The following is a 21,344-nucleotide window of genomic DNA, read 5'->3' as shown; positions in this document are numbered from 1 at the left end:
TTGAAATCTATCTATGTCTCATACAGAAGCATCTGATAACGCTAATGCCTCCCTTCAATGCTTCCAAATAACCAATGACATTATAAGTCATACCCATTCGCTGTGTTCAATTGGGGATTCACAAACATTAACACCGTCCTTAGACTAGGTTTCCAATAAGCGATCACTGCTACCTCTGGCATAAATTAATGTGCCACGCCCTTTGAAGCCTCTGATAACATGCTTTGGTTGACGCCGATGATCACTTACATAGCTTTTAAACGCATATGCGTCGGTTAATTCGGATTGCGTATATCGCGCGTTTTGAAATTATATATTGAGAGGCTGGGAAGCTAAATCAACGCAAAGGTTGTCTCGGAAAGTGTCACTGTTGACCGAAAACTTGCAGTATTAAACATACCTGACATACCTGAACATAAATATGTTCCCACCTGTCCTTCGTCGTTACCTCTGGAATCACCTTTCCGCTCTTCACAACGCTTACACAATCAACTCAGCTTCAACCGGATATATGGGAAGACCCTGTCGTTTAATTCCTCTCCATTACCTAGAGCAATAAAACTCTGGAATGATCTTCCTAACAACATAATCTCTTTCATTGATCCTGTATACATTTATTGCCATAGTGATGTTCGAAATGTACGACCGTTTCATTTGTTCTTAACGTTGTTTTCCCATTTACCACTTCTGTTGCCCCTGGTTGCTTTTTTTTTCTCATGTTCGTGTTTCGCTTTTTTTCTCTCTATTTTCGTGTCTGATGTTATTTTAACTCCGTTTCGTATAAATTTCGTGTTCCTTTCTTGTATTTGACTCGTACCGCGTTCTTGTACCGATATTACGGTTTTTTCCATCTGTATATACCTTTTTCTTCGATTTGCCCCCCTCACCCAATGCTTTTCGGGGCTGTGAGGTACTAATAAAAAAAAATAAATAAATAAATACTGATTGTGAGTACGCTGTTGCCATTTGTAGTTAGGAAGCCATTTCTAACACGAGGCTGCCTAAGTTTGAATAATTTTTTCGCATTCGTGTCTCTTTTTAGTTGCACAAAAAAGCTCATATCCTGATCCTGCACACGGAAGGCTGAGAAGAGATCTTTCAATGCGGCATACATTGCCAGTATTAAGTTGGTGGCGGATGAACACTGGGAGACTTATGCAGAATTATTTTCATCTGTAGTGCAACTGTTCATTTGTTTATTAATTTATTACAAATTTCTACACCGCCCGTTTGGCAATCATCGTAAGGCGGTCATTTACAAACATAGAGGTAAACATATGTTGCATCGTTTCTGAATTTAAGTAGGAAAGTCATAAACAGAGCCCCGCCGCAGTGGCTCAACGGCTACGGCGCTCGGCTGCTGACCCGAAAGACGCGGGTTCGATCCCGGCCGTGGCGGCCGAATTTCGATGAAGGCGAAATTCTGGAGGCCCGTGTCCTGTGCGGTGTTAGTGCATGTTAAAGAACCCCAGGTGGTCGAAATTTTCTGGAGCCCTTCACTACGGCGTCCCTCATAGCCTCAGTTGCTTTGGGACGTTAAACCCCAACAAACCAAACAAAGCAGCATTCCCCTTAAAAGTGCACTCCTTTCTGGAAGGCGCAAGAAGACTTACCAACAAGTGGCATATATATCCAGGAACTTCCCAGTAAAGGCAGCGCAGGTATTCTTGGCACTTCGCTGAAAGGTTTTCCAAACGGCAGTCGTTGAGCCTTCTGCGAAGCAATGGATTTACAACGCACATGCTGGAACTCCAGGAACATGGAATCCCATTCGAAAGCCATGTGCCGTGCTGCAGTTCGCAGCATCTTGCTATTCGTTCGCTAGCTCTGAGATGAGTGACTGAGTACGGGTGCCCCTCGCGCCTACAGGCGGGCCTTTCACAAATTTCGCGTTAAAGAGGAAGCTGCAATGTTGTAATCGAACCAGCTGAACGCAGTACGGGCGGAAATCCTGCCAGTGTTTCGGCAGAGAATGCAATAAAATGATGTGGCAAAGCGCTCGTAACGAGCGTAAGTCAGAAATGGGCTGCGCTTTGACGTAATCTCAGTTATAGGAGGAGGGGAACATCCGCTGGTTCGAATGTTGTGCGGTGGAAAGAGGATGAGTAGGGGAAAGAACAGACAGCTGTGACTCTGAATGAAGATATTTGCTGCCCATAAACGCAGTGTGATGAGTACTTTAATGAAACGGGAACGAAAACGAGGGGAGCCAGCAACAAATAAATAAAAAGAGCGGTGTTGCCGCACAGTTCATCGCAAACAAGATTTCACAATGTATCCTATGCCAGGCTCAAAGGCCACACAGCACGTAGATATCACAGCGGAGGTATCATGAGGCTGGGTGTTCAGTTAACTGATGTAAAGGCAGAAGCAGTATCAAAGGAAGCAGGCAAGCACGTCGCAGACAATAGCGCGCCAGTGCTGTTCGAAACACAGACAAGCTTCGTCAGAAGCGCGATGGCACGGGCTTTCAATATACAGAAGAGTAAAGAAGTTAAAGCATCCCATTTAAAAACCTCAATACGAAGTGAAGGAGTATCTCGTCGTGCATAGCTGTTACCTTGGTTTCTTTCTTTCTTTCTTTCTTTCTTTATTGAATACTGCAAACCTTATACAGGTCCAAGCAGGGTGGGTAAATTGACAAACAAAACAATAATAACAAAGTTAGTAAACATCAAAGTGTGGCGAAAGGCAATAAAGAATCATTCCAGTCCGTTACTGTGCGAGGAAAAAATGAAAACTTGAATAAATCTGTTCGTGCAAAATACGGCGTCAAAGAATTAGGATGATGGTGGCGTGTATACCTCGACGTTGAAAGCGACAGATATGGGGCAGGGTTTATAGCTAATTCTTGTTTCCAAAGCAAGTAAAGAAATTCCAAACGTAAATTTTTTCTTCGTTGTGCAAGACATTGAATACCATTAACCTGCATTATTTCAGAGGGTGAGTCATACGGGGAAAATTTAGAGTAAATAAACCTTACAGCTTTTCTCTGTACCTTTTCTAGGCGGGTGATATTGTGTTTAGTAAACGGATCCCAGACAACACATGCGTATTCGAGTTTCGGTCTAATCAGTGAATTGTAAGCAAGTAATTTTACGCTAGGGGGAGAAGTTTTAAGCTTATGTCTTAAGAAGTATAGTTTGCGGAGTGCAGAAGAGCAGATGTTATCTATATGTAAATTCCATGATAAAGTGTTAGTAAGTGTGACACCCAAATACTTATATTTAGTCTCTTCCAGCAAAGGCGACGAACCTAGCCTGTAGTTAAAAGAAAGAGGAGCTTTTTTGCGAGAGAAGCGAAGAAAGACGGTCTTATCAGTGTTAAGTTGCATGTCCCATGTTTCACACCATTCAAAAATCTTAGCAAGAGAGGAGTTAAGATGGATTTGGTCGTCAATTGAAGTTATTTCATGAAAGAGAACACAATCATCCGCAAACAACCTGATTTGCACATTCGGATCAAGTTCAGTGGTAATGTCATTAATATACAATAAAAATAATAATGGCCCCAGCACACTTCCTTGAGGCACGCCAGAGCCGACTGGAAGGCAACCTGATTGTTGCTCATTAACTGCGACAAATTGGTAGCGATTGGTTAAATAATTTGATATCCATGTGATCAAAATTTCCGGGAGGCCAATGCGTCTGAGTTTTAATATCAGTTTGTCATGGGGAACTCTATCGAAACCTTTGCTGAAGTCAAGAAATATTGCATCAATCTGGCCGTTGTTATCGAGACATGAAGCGAGTGAATGTATAACTGTCACTAGCTGTGTAATTGTTGAGTATCCTTTTCTAAACCCGTGCTGGAAATTAGAGAGGACTGCGCGCGCATCTAAAAATTCATTAATCTGGTTTGCAATAATATGTTCGATTAGTTTACAACATGATGATGTAAGTGATATTGGACGGTAATTTTGTAATAATGCACGGTCACCTTTCTTGTGTATTGGCACAACCCTGGCTATCTTCCAGTCGCTCGGTAGGCGTCCATGAAGTAATGAAATACGAAATATAATAGCTAGAAACTTTGCAACAGATTCAGCATATCGCTTCAGGAAGACGTTAGGAAGGTTGTCGGGACCACATGATGATTTAGTTTTTAAATTCAGTAGCATTGAAACTAAGCAGACGGCACGGAAGCACGAGAGGGTGTCCCTCTGGTGTCTAGAATAAGGTCCCTCTATAATTATTGAGGGACTTTAGTGTAGAAAGTAAAAGGTGCTTGACTGGCTCATTAGTGCCAGGGGCTTATGTGTTTCTCTTCATTTTTCTTCTACCTGCACTTTCATGACTCGGAACTAACGTTGCTAAAATTAAACCGAAACAAATAGGAAATTAAAGAGCGCTTCTCCCTGCTTGCTCTCGAATTGGCGTCCGCCCCCATTTGAGCTGTTGTTTACTGAACAAAATCATCCCGTTGTTACTGTAAAATAAAACAGACAGCGTAGCAGGGGGCGGCAGAAGATTGGGTGGGCGGATGAGATTAAGAAGTTTGTGGGGATAGGGTCGCCGCAACTGGCAAAGAAGGACAGGGTTAATTGGAGAGACACGGGAGAGGCCTTTGCCTCGCAGTAGGCGTAGTCAGGCTGATGATGATGATAAGCGATGTATACGTCGCACAGTCATCTCTGTCTTGGTGTATCTGGGGTTTGCGTTCAGTATAGAGTAAACAATTAATAACGCAAGAAGACGGAGAGCTGACAGATATTTGTTATTAATGCGAAACCATTTGTAGGCTAAGACCAGCAGCGGACCGACGTCAGATGCTGCAACCTACTGATATGTTTTGCCGTGCTCGTAGCGTGTCCTACCAGGCATCGGGTCCAAGAGCACCGCCGCTGTGCCGAAGGAGGAAGGAAACGTGGGCCGGAGACGGGGAGTAGGGGAAGTGAAGGAAAAACTGTATTCACATATTTACAATATTTACAAGAGCGGGACTGAGAATGGCTCTCAGTGGAAGGGCAACGTCTTCGTCAACCGTAGTCGACTGGAGCTAGCAGGCTTCCCTCGGCCACACTCACGGCCGAGTTAAATATCGTTCGGTTTCCCCAGATCCCTGGCTGGGGAATAATGGTCGACGAACACTGTCCAATCGGATGGACCAAAGGGGACGTTCTTGTTACCGCCCACGGCTGGGCAGGTGCGGGTTTTTTTTCACTCTCTCGCAGCTGGTTGATGAGAGGAGGAGATGCTGACCCATCCAGCGCTGCGGGATAGGAATCTCCCGAAGTCCTCCAGCAGGTGAATAAACTTGCTTCCCCGCCGAATGCCCAGAACGCGAGTCGGGGCCACAGAATTCTTCAATTATCCGCCAGCGTGACCGGCGCCGGCTCGTCGCCCTGGTGTGGTCGCTCGGACAATAACTCCGGCGCGTCCCCGGCCTTCGCCTCTATAGTGGTCACCTCCGTTCAAGGAATTTCGCTGGGTTTACTGCTGACAATGGCCCATGAAATTCCTGCTACACTAATCCGCTGAGGCTCGCAAGGGGCATTCCAAGCATCCCACTTCCCACCGCCGTCGCGGGGTTGTCGGCCTCGATGAATGTTCACGGTAGCTGCTTGATCGGGCCCACGTGGTCCGAAGTGGACACAGGTGTGACGGGAACACACAAAGAGAGTTAAGGGGGGGGGGGGGGGGGTAGAAACACAACAGCACGTCCGCCGCCCGAAGAGGTCTCGTAGTGGTTGCAGCCAATGCTGCTGCGCGCAGAGACCTGGAGTTGTGTCCGTTCGGCTTTTGGTCACAGCTGGGCCCAAAGGTTCTTCTTGCTTCGTTGACAACTGTAACGGTCTCAACCAGCAAAGTCCAAAGCCCAACAAGCAGAAAGCGCCAAACCGACTTCAAGAACTGCCAAGCTGTTTTCGGTCAACAAAACCTCTTTAGAGAAAATGAGCTGTAGCGTGAAATTTACGTCCTCCTCCGAAAGTTGACATGTTTGACCAAACCAGAATACACAGAGCTTGATTAGCCAAAAGGGAAAATTTCCTAAAATTTTGGGGGGTGCCGTAGCACGGTTTTTTGTCACAGAAAGCCACCTCCCGTGAGAGCACAAAGGGAAGGTGGAGCTGCTGAACACATACAAAACAGAAAAAAAAACGATTCCCGCTAAAGCAAAAAAAAAAATACAAATTTGCATAGCGGAATAACGTCTGGGGAGTCAGGAAAGGGCATTACACGGGAAAGCTTCGGCTGAGGCCATCAGCGTTGCCATTATCTCGTCCCTTTTTGTAACGCACGTCAAATGAGTGCTCCTGTAACGCCAGGCTCCAACGAAGGAGTCTACCGTTTTTAGCTGACATGTTCCGAAGCCAGGTCAAAGGGCAGTGGTCGGTTTCCACAGTAAACCGAGATCCTGCCAGGTAACACTGTAACTTCTGGATTGCCCATACGAGACAGGCGCATTCCTTCTCCGACACACTGTACGCCTGCTCGCGTAGCGTTAGCTTCCTGCTAACAAATACTACGGGGTGTTCCTCTCCGTTTTCGGCCTGTTGACTGAGGACGGCGCCCATACCGCGGTCGCTGGCATCGCACTGCAGAACAAACGACCGTTCGTAGTCAGGGGCTCGTAAAACGGGCTGGCTAGTCAAGGCTGCCTTGAGGGCAAGAAATGAGCGTTCCTTGGGGAGGTCCCACACGACTTTCACAGGTTCGCTCTTTCGCAAGCTGTCCGTGAGGGGGCTCGCGAGCTCGGAAAAGTTTCGGATATAATGTTGGTAGTATCCGGTTAGCCCGAGGAAAGAACGAATGTCCGTTTTGGTGCCTGGCCTGGGATATTCAGATATCGCCGCTACTTTTAGTTCTAGCGGACGCCGGTAACCGCGTCCGACGACATGGCCCAAATAAGTAACTTCCGCTCTCCCCAGTTGACATTTCGTAGCCCTGACGGTCAAGCCGGCCTCTCGCAACCGTGTCAACACTTCTTTTAGATGGTACAGGTGTTCCTCCCAGCTCTTTGAGTAGACAGCTATGTCATCCAAATACGGAAGTGCGTAGTCATGCATGCCCTGCAGGACCCGGTCCATAAGCCGGGAAAAACAAAACGGCGCGTTTTTGAGGCCAAAGGTAAGGACAAGAGGGCGAAACGTTCCCAAGGGGGAAATAAAGGTGGCAAATCGGCTCGCCTGCTCAGTCAGAGGCACCTGCCAGTACCCTCTAGTGAGATCTAGCGTAGAGACATACTGAGCGCTACTTATGGTCTCGACCCTCTCCTCCAGGTTTGGAATCGGGTAGCTCTGATCTCGAGTGATTTCATTCAGACGACGATAGTCGATACAGGGCCGGGGATCTTTACCGGGCGCTTCAACTAATATGATCGGGGATGTGTACTCACTCTCCGATGGCACTATCAGTCCTGAGTCTAGCATCCGCTGTATCTCTGTTGCCAGTATCTCTTTCTGCCTAGGCGAGACACGGTAAGGTCTGCACCGAACGGGCTCGTTAGAAGTTAACTGTATGTCATGTTCCATCAAGCTCGTTCTCCCGGGCTGGTCTACAAAACGGTCGCCGAACTCTCGCAGAATAGCTACCAGGTCCCTTCGCTGATTATCGTCTAGCGTTGTATCACTGCCAACTTTCTCACAAAGCCCTCTTGCTCAGCGGCGAACGTTTCTCTGTCCACACGAAGGAGTTCGAGAAAGCCATCCGAGTGGGGCAACACTAGATTCGTATTCAATCCCTCTCCTAGCCCCAGCTCATCACTTGCGCCTGATTCGAAAGACTCACCATAGCCAGCACTACTATCGGTACTTTTTACCCCTGTGCCAGAAGTGAGTAAGTCCTGGTCTGGCTCGTCATTTTGGACATGCTCTTGGATCAAAGTTTCATTCCTGCCCTCTTCCTCCAGGCGCTTGGCATGCGCTGCGATTTCTCGAGCCTTTGCACGAGTGAGAGCCTGGACAGCGTGATCGCCAAAACTAAGGCCTTTTTCTCTGAGCAGCATATCCGAACGATTAGAAAAAATGTAAGGATACTGCTTGGGCAGGTTTTGTGACACTGCTGCTTCGGTGTGAAGCACCCCGAATGGTCCTTCGATTGCGACACGGGCGATGGGCAAGCATACGCTATTCTCCTCCACTACCTGCCGTATCCAGGCACATTCACCTGTAAATTCTCCTGGCTTAACATACTCTGGGCGGACAACGTCCATCGTTGCAGCGGAGTCGCGGAGAACTTTGCATGGTTTTCCGTTAACCTGTAGGTCCCGTAGATAGGGCTGCAACAATCGGAAGTTGTCGTCCTCGTTATCCAGAAATGAGAAGATAAGTTTTGTGTTACGGCAGCCGGTCGAAAGGTGTCCGGGCTCTCGGCTACGGAAACATACGATCGGCTTTTTGGCTTCAAAAGCCTTTTCCTTCTTAGCGTCTTCCTTGTTGCTAGCATCTTTGTTTTTGGGTGCGGGAGGACCATTCGACGACATGTTTCTCGCTGCTTTCTTAATTCCCTCATTTCCTGGAAAACGCGCCCGACTATCTTTGTCAGATTGAGACATGGGCCGAACACGTGCTCTTTCAGATTCCCGACGGGCCACAAACTCATCAGCAAGTTCTGCCGCGCGCTCTACGGTTTTCTTTTCTGGCCTGTCCTGCACCCACAAGCGCATTTCTTCCCCCAGACAACCATAAAGCTGTTCGAGGCAGACTGCTTCAATGACCATGTCGCGACTCTCATAAGCCTCCTCCGCTTTCAGCCACTCAATGAGATCGGCTTTTAACTTGTATGCGAAATCTTGGAACGTCTCGCCCTGTTTCCGCCTGGCATCTCTAAAGCGGCGCCGGAATGCATCCGCTGATAGTCGGTATTTCTTGAGAAGCGCTGCTTTTACTTTGTCATAGTTATCAGCATCTTCTTTTGACAACCTGGCAATAATTTCGGCCGATTCACAAGGCAGCACATGCAATATTTTCTGCGGCCAGGTCTCTCGTTGTACTCCTTCTTTCTCACAAACCCTCTCGAAGTTTACGAGGAACAACCCGATGTCCTCATTTGCTTTGTAAGGCTGTAGAAGATCTTTGATTTTAATTTTTCTAGGTGTCGAGACCTCCTGATTATTGGTCGAATTATTCTCGGTGCGCTTTGTCTCCGCAATTTGCAACTCTAAACGCTTTAAAGCAAGTTGCCTTTCTTCGGATTCCTTTTGGTAAAGGCGTTCCTTTTCTACCCTATCGGCCTCCTCCTTAGCTGCTTCCTTTTTGTAAAGGCGTTCCTTTTCTACCCTGTCGGCCTCCTCCTTAGCTGCTTCCTTTTGGTACAGGCGTTCCTTTTCTACCCTGTCGGCCTCCTCCTTGCGCTCCCTTTCAACCCTGTCGGCCTCCTCCTTAGCCTTCCTGATCCCCTCTTGAATGATCTCCCAGGACTCCGCAATTTCGTCGTCCTTGACACCACACTCCTCAATAGCCTCAATCAGCTGCGGCTTTCTGCGACCTTTCCCGACCTCAATACCCAGCTCTTCACACAGCAAAATCAAATCTGGCTTCTTTAGTTTGCTCAAATCCATGGCAACTTCCGAACGAGGACTTTCAACAATAAGCTGCTACGTGAAATGCTTTAGCGAGCACGTGCAGAAGATTAATCTACAGGTACTGATAAATTTCCAGAGTTATCAGCCTGGCAGATTCCCAAAGAAAGTCAAGCGCTCACCACTGCTGAAGCCAGGACCAAGCGTGGACGATCCCGCCGCTGCCCACCAGTTGATATGTTTTGCCGTGCTCGTAGCGTGTCCTACCAGGCATCGGGTCCAAGAGCACCGCCGCTGTGCCGAAGGAGGAAGGAAACGTGGGCCGGAGACGGGGAGTAGGGGAAGTGAAGGAAAAACTGTATTCACATATTTACAATATTTACAAGAGCGGGACTGAGAATGGCTCTCAGTGGAAGGGCAACGTCTTCGTCAACCGTAGTCGACTGGAGCTAGCAGGCTTCCCTCGGCCACACTCACGGCCGAGTTAAATATCGTTCGGTTTCCCCAGATCCCTGGCTGGGGAATAATGGTCGACGAACACTGTCCAATCGGATGGACCAAAGGGGACGTTCTTGTTACCGCCCACGGCTGGGCAGGTGCGGGTTTTTTTTCACTCTCTCGCAGCTGGTTGATGAGAGGAGGAGATGCTGACCCATCCAGCGCTGCGGGATAGGAATCTCCCGAAGTCCTCCAGCAGGTGAATAAACTTGCTTCCCCGCCGAATGCCCAGAACGCGAGTCGGGGCCACAGAATTCTTCAATTATCCGCCAGCGTGACCGGCGCCGGCTCGTCGCCCTGGTGTGGTCGCTCGGACAATAACTCCGGCGCGTCCCCGGCCTTCGCCTCTATAGTGGTCACCTCCGTTCAAGGAATTTCGCTGGGTTTACTGCTGACAATGGCCCATGAAATTCCTGCTACACTAATCCGCTGAGGCTCGCAAGGGGCATTCCAAGCATCCCACTTCCCACCGCCGTCGCGGGGTTGTCGGCCTCGATGAATGTTCACGGTAGCTGCTTGATCGGGCCCACGTGGTCCGAAGTGGACACAGGTGTGACGGGAACACACAAAGAGAGTTAAGGGGGGGGGGGGGGGGGGGGTAGAAACACAACACTACGAAGACGCGATACGGAATACAAGCCAGGAGACCGAGTCTGTGTTTGCACACCCATTCGCCGCCGTGGATTGAGTGAAAAGCTTTTGCGACGCTCTTTAGGCGCTCACAAGCTTCTTCGTCGGCTAGGTGAACTGGAGTGTTAAGTCGTCCCTGAGAAAGTGATTGCATCCCAGCGACACTGAGTACGATGAGAAGTTGTGCATGTCCTCCGTCTGAAGCCCTGTTATGCGCGCCAAAGGAGGCTGGGATTCCACACTGGGTGTTTATTTTTTTATACGCCGTTTTATTTGGTTGTTGTCGTCTGATGTTTTAGAGCATCGGGTTGAAGCTTCTTTGAGAGGGAAGTAATCACGCGCATCTTTGGAGTGATGTTCATTCATTCTTGAAAGCTCTCGGTACACTACTTTATCGCTTTCTTTGTGAAGCAAGACGTGACCAGATTTCTCTACACTGACCGCATCCAAGCGGAGCAGATTCTACGTGTTCTGAAGTGTTCTAGAACTTTGCACACTTTATCTCGAAAGTCGCCCTCAGCTTCAAACTCAGGACGGCGGAGAGCGGCGAGAATTTGGTTCAACGACCGCCGAGGTCGCCTGTTGCTACGCCGCCACCGAGTGATTCAGTTCTTTGCGGGCGCAAGTCAGCCCAAATAAAGAGTTTCGTTTGGAAGCCATTTTCGCGGTTTTCCTGCTCTCCGGACTGTAGTCACCACTGTAGTCTATCTGTAGACATTATCTGTAGACACTGTAGTCTATCTGACAATATCGTAAGTTACCGTTATGAAAATATTGGAGGCAATGGTTCATCCTTCTGATGCATAGAAATGACTCAAAATTTGTCTATCGCTTGGAGTGTGTAGTTAAGGCTGCCATTAACAATTTCAATTTTTGCCGATTTCAGGGGGATCTGAGCATGTACTGATTGCTATGGTGGAGTCTTACGATATATGAAACAATTGCGTTGATTAAATACTTCGCGTTGAAAAATGCGCGTGTGCAGAATATCTGGGTACGCTCAAGTAAGCATCCCGATGACGTTGTTCCTAGTGATCTACACTGTCAACAAAGCCGTTCAGCAAAATCGGATGCAATCACTCGCTATTCCTTTCACTCTCTGTCGCCATTACATATGTTCTTTTGGCCTCATACTGCCGCTGTGCACAGGTTCCAAATACACGACTGGGGGAAACTGATAGATCACCTTTTTGACGCTGGAGATAAAGTTGGTGCGATTGTTTCTACACGCATTCTCTGCGCTTTCTTCTTTCGAACTAGTTAGTTCTAGTTAGTTTATAGGGATTTAACGTCCCAAATGGCTGAGGTAATGAGGGACGCCGTAGTGCAGGGCTCCGGAATTTCGGCCGCCTGGGACTCTTTAACGTGCACTGACATCGCACAGTACACGGGCCTCTAGAATTTCGCCTCGTTCGAACTTCGACCGCAGTGGCCGGGATATAACCCACGCCTTTTGGGTCAGCAGCCGAGCGCAATAACCACTGAGCCACCGCGGAAGTCCTTTCCGAAGTGTTTTCAGCCCTATTTCCTATACGGTGAAAAATGGTAAGATTATTTTAGAAAATGGATACTGCCGTAATTTGCAATTAATAAAAAAATGACTAAATTTAGTAGTCAATTTGCTAGGCAGGTAAATAGGAGAGGAACGTATGGTAGAGCAAAACAAACTACAATGTCAACGACAATGAAAAAGAACAGGTAAAAAATTCAGCCTTTCTGACTTTTGCACTGAGCAGCGTACTTAATGTCCCTCGGTACTCGAGGTGGCCCTGCATTCGCCCTGTCTTCATGAACTTCAGCGACACGTACGACTTTCTTGGCTGCAAAATACGGTGGCAGAGGCCGCACGTACTCTGTAAAAATCCATTTCATTTCCACTCCATTTGATGCCTTGTCGTTGGTCTCTGCTATATTTGCCATAGGGCGTTAGAGCAGACGTCAGGCCGGTCGTTACAGACACGCACCCATGATGGCATTTGCTGGCATAAACGCGCCTCGAACGCATGTCGCCCTGGCCGACCGGCGCCGACGTCCACGAGTGACGGTGCAAAACGACGTGTATGACACGCAGCCGAACCGCCACTATTCACGTCTCTGCAAGGACATTGGGCGTCGTTTTTAAACCCCCTTAAACAGGAATTTAAAATAATGTCATGGACTAGAAGACGCAAAGTGGGCAGTGGCGAGGCACGGAGCGCTCGGGCTAGGCCGTCCGCCATTAAATCATTCCATGGTTGATGCGTCGTCGGCAAACCTTGTCATGACCACGTGATCACAACGTCACCGGCGGACTATAAAAGGAGCTACCTGAATAAATCGTTCGTTCTTGCTGTGTCATTCCTACGTGATGCTATATAACAGTGGCGACGAGATAGCGCGCCGGCGCTAGGCGAACTTACGTGCGCAAGAATGAGTGCCGGGCGGCCACCGGAATTCACGGATGCAGAAGGTACGTGGCCTACGTATCGTCTTCGGCTGGAGGCTTACTTCGAAGCCCATGGCATCGCGGAACCAACGAAGAAGCGAGCGCTGCTCATAGCTTCGCTCACAGACAGTGCGGTGCGAGTGGTGCAGGGGCGGTGTGCTCCAAAAAAAGTGAATGAGCTGAGTTACAAAGAAGTCGTCCAACATTTGGAAGACCACTACGCTCCGCAAGTTAACGAGATCGCTGCAAGTTATGCTTTCTTCAGGCGCTCGCAAAAAGACGGGGAATCTGCCTATGACTAGACTGCGGAAATTAGACGGCTAGCGGAGAAGTGCAACTTCGGAACGTCACTGGAGCGAATGTTACGAAACAATTGTGTGCGGCGTGCAAGATGAAGACGTCCGGCGACATTTACTCACTCAACAGAAGCTTACAATAGAAAAGGCGGAAGACTTTGCTGTCTCGCCACAGAAAGCCTCCCAGAATGCCAAAAGCGTGCACTCTGCAGAGCCAGGAGAGGTACATTTTGCCCGACAAAAGAGCCGTTCATCGAAGCCGCGCCCAAGGCTGGAGAAGCGCGATACATGTGGAAGGTGTGGTAGCGAGTCGCACACCGAGGGGGAATGCAAACACCTTCACGCGGTGTGCCACCGGTGCGGCGAACGTGGACATCTGCGCCGAATGTGCCAGTCCAGCACAAATTTCCTCGGCACGTATCGCACCCGGGAGGCCGACAACGCATCAATGGTCATATGTCATGTAGTCCTGTCTTCATCGGGCTTGCCATCACGTAACATTTGGAGTGAGATGCTGGGGAATCATCGCCATGATAGTCGTGGAGCTTCAGCGTGCTGCGTCTGCCATGGTCGTCGGACTTGTGTACCTGGTCAGCACGGCCCGGTTGTGCCAAACCCGCCTGACCAGAGCTGACCTCGCCGTTCGCCCCAGCCCCGTCCTCCGCCCCGACCACAAGACACGACGAACTGATCCTGCCGACCAGACCCTACGCGACCCGACCGATTAGAGACACGTGCGCACAAAGCCCCCCCCCCCCCCCCCCCCCCTGCACATGCCGTTTGGTGCGCCCATGGACCTCGGCCGTCGGATCAAGGTGACCTGTGGCCAGGAAGCATCCAGAACCAGCGCTTATCGAACATCATCTGCTCATCTGTTTCATCGTGACGGCAAGCCCTGCATCTTCTCTTCTGTGTTCATCCCCCCTTCAAGCCCATCGTCACTCCCTGTATTTCATCGTGACTGCCGTTATCCTAGTTCGCATGATCGGGACGACCGCTCGGTAGCCCCGGGTAGTATCACTGACTAGAAGACGACAAAGTGGGCAGTGGCGAGGCACGAAGCGCTCGCGCTAGGCCCGCCGCCATTAAATCATTCCATGGCCATATGTCATGTACTCCTGTCTTCATTGGGCTTGCCGTCACGTAACAATGATTTCTTTAATTTTATGGAATGATTTTAATGTAATGCAAATACGAGTATTTCGTTAAGCAGTAATTTGTAGCGTAATATAGTTAGGGTTTAGTTATTTTCAGGAATGTAATTAGTGATAAATTAATTCCTTCCAAAACTAATTTTGCCATGTGCCCTCTCTACCGTACGGCTGCAGCGCTTCTACCGCAGAGTTTTGGACACAGGCAGCGAAGTGAGGAAGTATGACGATGACGGTAACCTTCCAGTGTGCATCTGTGTAGTCTTGCACTACGTCGTCTAAGCTTTCAAGCGTCAGCTACACTCCATCTCATAAGTTTCTTGCAGCGCTATGGAAGGTGGGGACCTCCTCAGCCAATCAGGAGGGCGCGCTAAACGTATTCCTCCATTACCAGCCGTCCGCTCGCGGCGTACGCAGAAAAGAGCCCAAATAGACGCTATCGACGTACCATAGGTGTATGGATGCTTACATATGCTAAACGCAAGCATTTTGGGGTAGGTTACCTCATCTGTCCCATTCGTACATTTAGTTCATCGAATACAAACGGAGACGCAACCATAGCATCGGCACACTGGTGCCATCTGGTTGCTATAACAGGAATCATTTTTGACAAAAAAACGGTGCTCCTCTAAGGACTAGAAGGGGCAAAATGGGCACTCTAAATAAAAAATAAAGCGGCTTTATCGCCCATATGTTCTTTTATAGGCTGGATATTACGAAGCGAAAGCCCCGCGTAGCGTACGTTTACGGTCAGTGAACGTGCTGAAAACTGCAGTAACAACGACGAAATCAAACCGAGGCGAGGGGTACTGCTTCGGAGGGGGCCGCAATTTTGGAAGCGATGTTTGCACGTACGCAATATTTGCGCACACAAAATTCGGGAAATTGCGAAAGTAACGCGGGCGTACGTTAAGACTCAATATGAAATACGGTTTGACGCATGCGCACTTTACAGCACGCAATCCAATTGGCCCACATGCCCATTTTGTGCTGGCCCTACATTCTGCAGCGTCGGAGCACCGCTTGTGCCCTCATCTTATACCCCTGTCACACGGCCAGTTTCAATGGCCATCGAGTCGAGGGCCTTCGAGATTTTCGATCGCCATCGAACTCGAGGGAGTTGTGTTGCTGCTACACGGCAAATCTCAATGGCCATTGAAATCGTTCTCGCGTCTTACGCCAAGCTCGTGTGGCGCCACAATCGCTACGTTCGGTTTCGCGCAAATAACAAAAATATATTGACGAAACTTAACTAAATGCTGAAATACACTTTTTTGCTGTCATAAGGCGCGTTCACACTTGTTAAAAAACCCGGCAAGCGAAGCGGATTCGTTCGCCGCAAAAACTACGACCTGTTCTCATCTGTTGACGCCCGGGCGAGTTGGAACGGTCGCGCCGCTGCTGCTTCTCGCTGTGCGCACCACGTCGCCGCTCGCGACGTACACAGATACAGTAAGAAAAGAGCATAAATTTATGCTGTCTACGTACCACGAGCCTATGCACGCTTACGTACGCTAAATGCAGGCGCATTCCCACATTTAGTTCAGAGTATGCTAGTAGAGACGCAAAAATAAACTCAGCCTCTAGTGGCGCCATCTGTTCGTCAAAACGGGAACCATTACTGTCAACAAACCGACTCTCTTAGGCCTAGCAGCGGCAGAATCGTCACTCTAAATAAAAAATAAAGCAAATTTATCACTTATACGTTTTCTTGTACGCAAAATGAGACGAAGCGAAAGACCGGTGCCCCATTTATGACCAGTGAACGGACAGAAAAAGGCAGCAACAACGAGATTTCAGTCCGAAGCGAGAGGTTTGGCTTTGAAAGGCGCCGCCATGTTTGTTGTCGTTCGAAGCAATGCTAGCAACCTTGGGCAACGCTCGAAGGCCCTCGAAATCTCGATAGAGTTCCGGGCTGCTCCGTCGACTCGATAGACTATTGAGTCGATGGCCATTGAAACTGGCCGTGTAGCAGCGCTCGATCGCCTTCGAGTCGATAGACTATCGGTTCGAGGGCCTTCGAAATGCCCGTGTGACAGGGGTATTAGGTTTGCTAGTGCTACGAGGCAGTACCGAGATGAGTAGAGCGCATCTGTAGCGGAACCATTTGTTACCAGAACGCCGATTTAGGAGCTACCGAGAGGCGTCGTCTGCCCTATGAAAATCCACAGCGTGCGTCTGAAGAAGGGCATTTTTTGTGTCGCCTGTAGTTGGTTTATTGGTTTATTGAGGTTTAAATTTCCAAAGCAACCCAGACTATGAGGGACGCCGTGGTGAAGGGCTCCGGAAATTTCGATCACCTGGGGTTCTCTAACGTGCACTGACATCGTACAGTACACGGGCCTCTAGAACTTCGCCTTCATCGAAATTCGGCCGCCGCGGCCGGGATCGAACCCGCGTCTTTCGGGTCAGCAGCCGAGCGCCATAACCCCTGAGCCACCGCGGCGGGGCTGTGTCGTCTACAGATCGTTCTCGCGGCGAGGAGGAAAACATCGAACTCTGCACGCGCGGCTCCAGTCATTATGGCAGGAACAGCGCACGCTTTGAAATCGCGCAAATAACATGAAGGAAGACGCCACCAGTGCTGACTCGCAACTGAAGTTTAATGGAAGAAACGAACAAGTATATAAGCAGTAACCAGCTGAAACTGCACACGTCATAACCACGAGGAAAGAAGTTGACGCGCGTGACAAGAAAAAGGTAACTAAACACGAGCAGATTGCAGCTAATTTTCCAAATAGCGGAATTCCATATCGGAAAGGGCCAAGGAAGGTTGGCTGACGCACCGGTTCGCAATTTTAAGTCGAAAGCCTTTAAGTGGGCTAGGAGTGGGCTAGGAGACAGCGAAAGCGGCAGCATGCTGATCCGCTTCTTATTCTTCACGCAGTTCTGCGCCTGCCTCGCTGGTGCCTTCGTCGGGACTACAGCGGCGCCTTGTTTCCTTGCGCTACGGACTTCAGTTCCATCGCCATCACCAATCCTACACGTGGATGACATCTGTGCGAGCGTGGACTGCCCTACCTTTCCTGTAAAAGACAGCACGGGTGTGCCCTCCACTGCGCAGCCTGGCCGAGCATCTCCCTTCGACGATGTCATCTTCGATCTACCGGTCATCTTAAAGCCAAGTTCTGTGACGTCACCCACGGATCGTATAAAAGCAATGCCTACACAGCGGACTGCCAGTGGGCTAGGAGACAGCGAAAGCGGCAGCATGCTGATCCGCTTCTTATTCTTCACGCAGTTCTGCGCCTGCCTCGCTGGTGCCTTCGTCGGGACTACAGCGGCGCCTTGTTTCCTTGCGCTACGGACTTCAGTTCCATCGCCATCACCAATCCTACACGTGGATGACATCTGTGCGAGCGTGGACTGCCCTACCTTTCCTGTAAAAGACAGCACGGGTGTGCCCTCCACTGCGCAGCCTGGCCGAGCATCTCCCTTCGACGATGTCATCTTCGATCTACCGGTCATCTTAAAGCCAAGTTCTGTGACGTCACCCACGGATCGTATAAAAGCAATGCCTACACAGCGGACTGCCAGTGGGCTAGGAGACAGCGAAAGCGGCAGCATGCTGATCCGCTTCTTATTCTTCACGCAGGTACGTTTTCTTGAAAACGCACGTTGCGTCCGCTCTGATGACAGATTTTTGATGCTGTTTCCTCGCCCACACAATCGCGGTTTTCGTTATGTGTCTGTATCGTTGTATTCACAGCTTGTTTACTGCATTGCTAGTGTTCTCTTAAGCGGAGATGTGGAAACTAATCCTGGACCCTCTCACAGCAATCCCGGTTCAAAACCAGGCACACGTTCTACATCTTCTTCCGTTAATGTTCAAGTAGCAAGCACTGATGACGCTTGCTCCACTTCCAATCAGCCAGCTATTAATGAAATGCTTGCCGAACTGCTTGCGGGCCAGAGAAAAATGGCCGAAGATATTGCAGATATAAAACGTTTCCAGCAGAGAGTGAACTCTCGCTTTGAGGCACTTGAATCACGAGTCTCTGCTCTTGAGTCAAACCCGCCAACCTCGAACGGCGACGCAAGCGACGGGACCGTGCAACGCCAGTTGAATTCGTTGTCTGAGGTTGTTAGCAAGCTTGTTTCAAGAAATGATGAGCTGGAAAACCGTTCTCGCAGAAACAATCTTATATTTCACGGTCTTGCTGAAGAAGATGAAGAAACTAACAAAGCTCTGTTCATTGCGGTGACTAAGGTATTCATCGATAACCTTCAGTTGGATTGTCCTAAAATAGAAAGGTATCATCGGCTAGGTAGAAAGCAGGAAGGGGCGCCCTCGTCCTGTCATCGTTAGGCTACTTGACTTTCGGGAAAAAACTCAAGCGTTAAAAAATGCTCATAGGCTCAAAAATTCAGGCATTAGCTTATCCGAGGATTTCTCTGCTCACGTTCGATTGATCCGGAAAAAAATATGGGATGCAACGCAATCTTATCGTGACAGTGGCTCAAAGGTTCATTTGCGTTATGACCACGTGTTTATTGATAGCGTGCGGTACAACTGGGATGATGTTGAGAAAAGTTTGATCAAAGATTCGAAATCAACGCCCCCGAACTCTGGTGCTGCTAATGCTACTGCTGCCAAGCCACCCGCAGATTCTGACTGACGGGACACCGCCGCCAACCTTCGTGTTCTGAACATTAATGCCAGAAGTTTAGTAAACAAGCTTCCAAATTTTATCTCTTTAATCCTAACTCATTCGCCTGATATCATTGCGGTCACCGAAACGTGGCTACATGATGGTATAATTGACTCTGAAATAACTCCTCCAGGTTTCGTTGTAATTAGGGCTGACAGGCAGCATGGGAAAGGAGGCGGTGTCGCTCTCTTCATTAAGTCTAGTCTGAAATTTGTTGAAATTTCGGTCCCTGTCGAAATAGAGTCAACTTGGTGCAAACTCTACTTAGGTAAAAAATCATTTGTTATCGGTGCGGTGTATCGACCACCGGGCACTTCCGTAGACCACGTGCATTCTTTAAGTAACTTCTTGCATTCTCATCATATCAGCAATCCAAATATAATTATCCTAGGAGACTTCAATCTTCCCGGAATTCAGTGGCATACATTATCCATTACTGGTCACGACATTGCAATCAGTAATGAACTTGTCAATTTTTCTTTGTCATTTGGATTAAAACAGATAGTTGATAAGTCCACGAGGTCGTCGGCAATACTGGATCTGGTGTTTTTAAGCTCTTCTCTTTTCGCGACGAATTTTACATGCGAAGTCGTCGAGGGGATATCCGATCACAACGCTGTTCTTGTTTCGATCCCATGTTCTATTCCTTCCTCAAAACTAACTTATTCAACATTTCCGGATTTCAGTAGAGCAGACGACGTGGCTATCCTGGATTTATTAAGTGACGCATTTGAACAGTTTCAGCACCTTAGCATATCATGTGACGTGAATTCTTTAGTAACATTTTTCGAAAACATTGTGAAGGTCTGTATTGAGCGTTTTGTTCCATTAAAAACTAAAAAGCAAAACCACAGTATGCCCTGGATAACAAGAGACATACTGCATCTTTCTCGCCGTGTTGCCAGACTACGCGTTTCCAAGCGCAATGGTAACCCTGAACTTTTGCAACAGTTCTGCGACGCTAAAGAAGAACTCCGTGCCAAAGTTCACTCGGAAAAAGATTTTTACTACAGAAATTCCTTGCCGCAATTAATGAAACACAATCCCCGCAAGTTTTGGGCATCCATACTGCCACAGAGCACTAGTCCGAATACCTTCATTATTGATGATAAGCCGGTCTGTGACTCATTAGCTATAGCTACTAGTTTCAACACATATTTTCAGTCGGTATTTACAAGAGATAACCTTGAAATGAGTACTTTTCCTAGCAACTCCCAATGTTCTGTCAATGATATTTCAATAAGCGTCGAAGGTGTTCTGAACCTCATTCTGAACTTAAATGTGAAAAAAAGTAGTGGTCCTGATGATATCCCTAATGTATTTCTGCACCGTTACTCTCTTTGGACCAGCCGCTATTTGACTACCATCTTCCAGAAATCGCTATCATCCGCAACCGTCCCCGTAGCCTGGAAGCTTGCGAAAGTTATTCCCCTGTTTAAAGCTGGCAGCACCCAAATCTTGTCCAACTATCGCCCCATTTCGTTAACTTCACACTCATGCAAATTACTAGAACATATCATTCATAAGCACATTACAGAATTTCTTGAAGCTAACAATATCTTGGGCAAATTTCAGCATGGGTTTCGGCGCGGGCTAAGTACCATTTCACAACTTGTAGAATTCACGCACGACATTGCTAGTTCCCTCGACATGGGCTCACAAATCGACGCTTTATTTATCGACCTTTCTAAAGCTTTCGACACTGTTCTCCACAGCAAACTTCTTTGTAAACTTAATGCAATACTCAAAAACCCGTTACTGGTAGACTGGATATCAAGCTTTCTTTCTAATCGTACACAGTATGTTTCTTTCAACTCCTGTTCATCTGAAACTGTTAATGTATCATCTGGTGTACCACAAGGATCCGTGCTCGGGCCACTGTTGTTTTTATTATACATTAATGATTTGCCAGCAAATATTATTTCAAAAATTCGGTTGTATGCAGACGATTGTGTGATATACAGTTCAATTAACACCCCTGAGGATCACGCGCAACTAAATCAGTCATTCGTGTCATTCTGCTCATGGTGTGAAACATGGCAAATGCAAATAAACTTTCGTAAATCTGTATACATGTCATTCTGTAATCGCACAATACCATCTTCTTACACCTACTCATTCAAAGATAACTCTCTGAATCAAGTGTCCGAGTACAAATATTTAGGTCTTCTTTTTTCGTCTAACTTGTCCTGGTCAAAGCATATTAACACAATATCCAATAATGCAATGC

At 48.2% G+C, this 21,344-nt stretch overlaps 1 protein-coding gene and 1 pseudogene across 1 annotated transcript in view; one reads left to right on the top strand and one right to left on the bottom strand.

The window, feature by feature from the left end:
- Positions 1-1,806, bottom strand: part of LOC149326755 (putative cytochrome P450 49a1) — a 114,728-nt gene extending 112,922 nt beyond the window's left edge. Inside the window, exon 1 of the mRNA XM_089564668.1 lies at positions 1,614-1,806. Coding sequence (XP_089420794.1) covers positions 1,614-1,806 — 193 coding nt within the window. The remainder of the gene's footprint in view (positions 1-1,613) is intronic.
- A 15,530-nt stretch (positions 1,807-17,336) lies between these two features.
- LOC149326754 (uncharacterized) lies at positions 17,337-20,762 on the top strand (annotated as a pseudogene).
- Positions 20,763-21,344: the final 582 nt, after the last annotated feature.

The sequence above is a fragment of the Amblyomma mixtum genome, chromosome 10 (assembly GCF_055824585.1).
Source record: "Amblyomma mixtum isolate Tamu chromosome 10, ASM5582458v1, whole genome shotgun sequence".
Taxonomy (NCBI): Eukaryota; Metazoa; Arthropoda; class Arachnida; order Ixodida; family Ixodidae; genus Amblyomma; species Amblyomma mixtum.
The sequence above is the reverse complement of the archived record's forward strand: the minus strand, read 5'-3'. Positions and strand labels throughout refer to the sequence as shown.